We start from the raw sequence: 1,802 nt of genomic DNA on the forward strand, positions 1-1,802 counted from the left end.
CCTCTTTTAAGTGGTGTAAAGCAAAGATATTACTTTGATGACTAAGGTAAGTCTGACCCAAGTCTTGGTATTTTCAGTCTCCTCATCTGCATGTGAAAGTTGCGCATTGTCAAAAGAAGACCTAAGAAGAATTAATGCATTTGAATTATGGTGCTGGTGAAGAATATGGAAAGTACCATAGACTGCCAAAAGAAAAACAAACTAACTAATCTGTCTTGGAAAGAGTACAGCCAGAATGTAATGAGGCAAAACTTATTCTCACATATTTTGAACATGTTCTCCAGAGTAACGAGTCCCTGGAGAAGGACATGATGCTTGGTAAGCTAAAGGGCAGGGAAAAAGAGGAAGCCCTTTGACAAGAAGGATTGATATAGTGGCTGCATGGTGGGTTCAAACATAAGAACAATTGTGAGGAGGGCACAGGACTGGGCAATATTACATTGTGTTCTACATAGGGCCACTATGCATTGGAAAAAATTGGATGGCACTTAACAACCTTTTTTATTAATTATAGGAAATTATTCACTACTCTTCTTCATTCAGAATTAAGTAAAGATTTAATTATTGTGTATTTTAATATGCATGACAATAATATCTATAGCTTGATTAAGGGAGCAAAATAAGCATATTTTGCACATACAAAAAACCCACAAGAAAACCAGTAGTGTCACTCCTTGTTTTTGACTCAAACAATCTACAAAATGTGTTTTATTAATTATAAGATTCTTGAAGTCTGTAATTCTGTCTGTTGTCAAGAAAGATCAGTGAACAACAGAACATGGGGGAAGGGAGACAGCGGATGGAGTGAAATAGAAAATAATGAGGAGCTGATAACAAGGGCTCAAGTAGAAAGAAAATGTTTTGAAAAGGATGATGGTAACATATGTACAAATGTGCTTACCACATGGATGTATGGATGATTATAAGAGCTGTAAGAGCCCCCAATAAAATGATTCAAAAAGAAAAAGAAAGATTGGTGAATTTTCCAGAGTTTTGAGAGGCTAAATATTTTAGAATATTAGTCTTTCTCAATGAAGGAGAAAATAAGAATATCAGAGTTACTTTTTAAAAATCACACACACATATATATGTGCATACACTCAAACACAGTGAACTTTTTTTTCTATTTATTTTTTAGACGCTACTGAGAGGATAATGGACCATAGAAATGATTCCCCAGTCACTGAGTTCATCCTCGCTGGCCTAACGGAACGTCCTGAACTCCAGCTCCCTCTCTTCCTCCTCTTCCTAGGAATCTATGTGGTGACTGTGGTGGGAAACCTGGGCATGATCACACTGATTGGTCTCAGTTCTCATCTACACACGCCTATGTACTATTTCCTCAGCAGTCTGTCCTTCATTGACCTCTGCCATTCCACTGTCATTACCCCCAAAATGCTAGTGAACTTTGTGACAGAGAAGAACATCATCTCACACCCTGAATGCATGACTCAGCTTTATTTCTTTCTTGTTTTTGTTATTGCAGAGTGCCACATGCTAGCTGTAATGGCCTATGATCGCTATGTTGCCATCTGTAGCCCCTTGCTTTATAATGCCGTCATGTCTTCTCACATCTGCTTATGGCTCACAGAAGGAGTTTATGTTTTGGGGATCATTGGATCTACAATCCACATAGGCTTTATGTTGAAGCTCGCGTTTTGCAAGAACAATGTGGTTAACCATTATTTCTGTGATCTGTTTCCACTCCTGAAGCTATCCTGCTCCAGCATCTATATCAATGAACTGTTGGTTCTGTGTTTGAGTGCATTTAATATATTTACACCTGCCTTAACCATCCTTGC

General features: G+C 38.0%; 1 protein-coding gene across 1 annotated transcript in view; it reads left to right on the top strand.

Annotated features, from left to right (window-relative positions):
• Positions 1 to 1,802, top strand: part of LOC101659373 (putative olfactory receptor 8G2) — a 6,444-nt gene that overhangs the window by 2,973 nt on the left and 1,669 nt on the right. Inside the window, exon 2 of the mRNA XM_045295181.1 lies at positions 1,139 to 1,799. Within this exon, the coding sequence (XP_045151116.1) occupies positions 1,156 to 1,799 (644 nt within the window). The 5' untranslated portion in view covers positions 1,139 to 1,155. The remainder of the gene's footprint in view (positions 1 to 1,138; positions 1,800 to 1,802) is intronic.

This window comes from Echinops telfairi, unplaced genomic scaffold (assembly GCF_000313985.2).
Source record: "Echinops telfairi isolate 266 unplaced genomic scaffold, ASM31398v2 ScPeMD7_5592;HRSCAF=6446, whole genome shotgun sequence".
Taxonomy (NCBI): domain Eukaryota; kingdom Metazoa; phylum Chordata; class Mammalia; order Afrosoricida; family Tenrecidae; genus Echinops; species Echinops telfairi.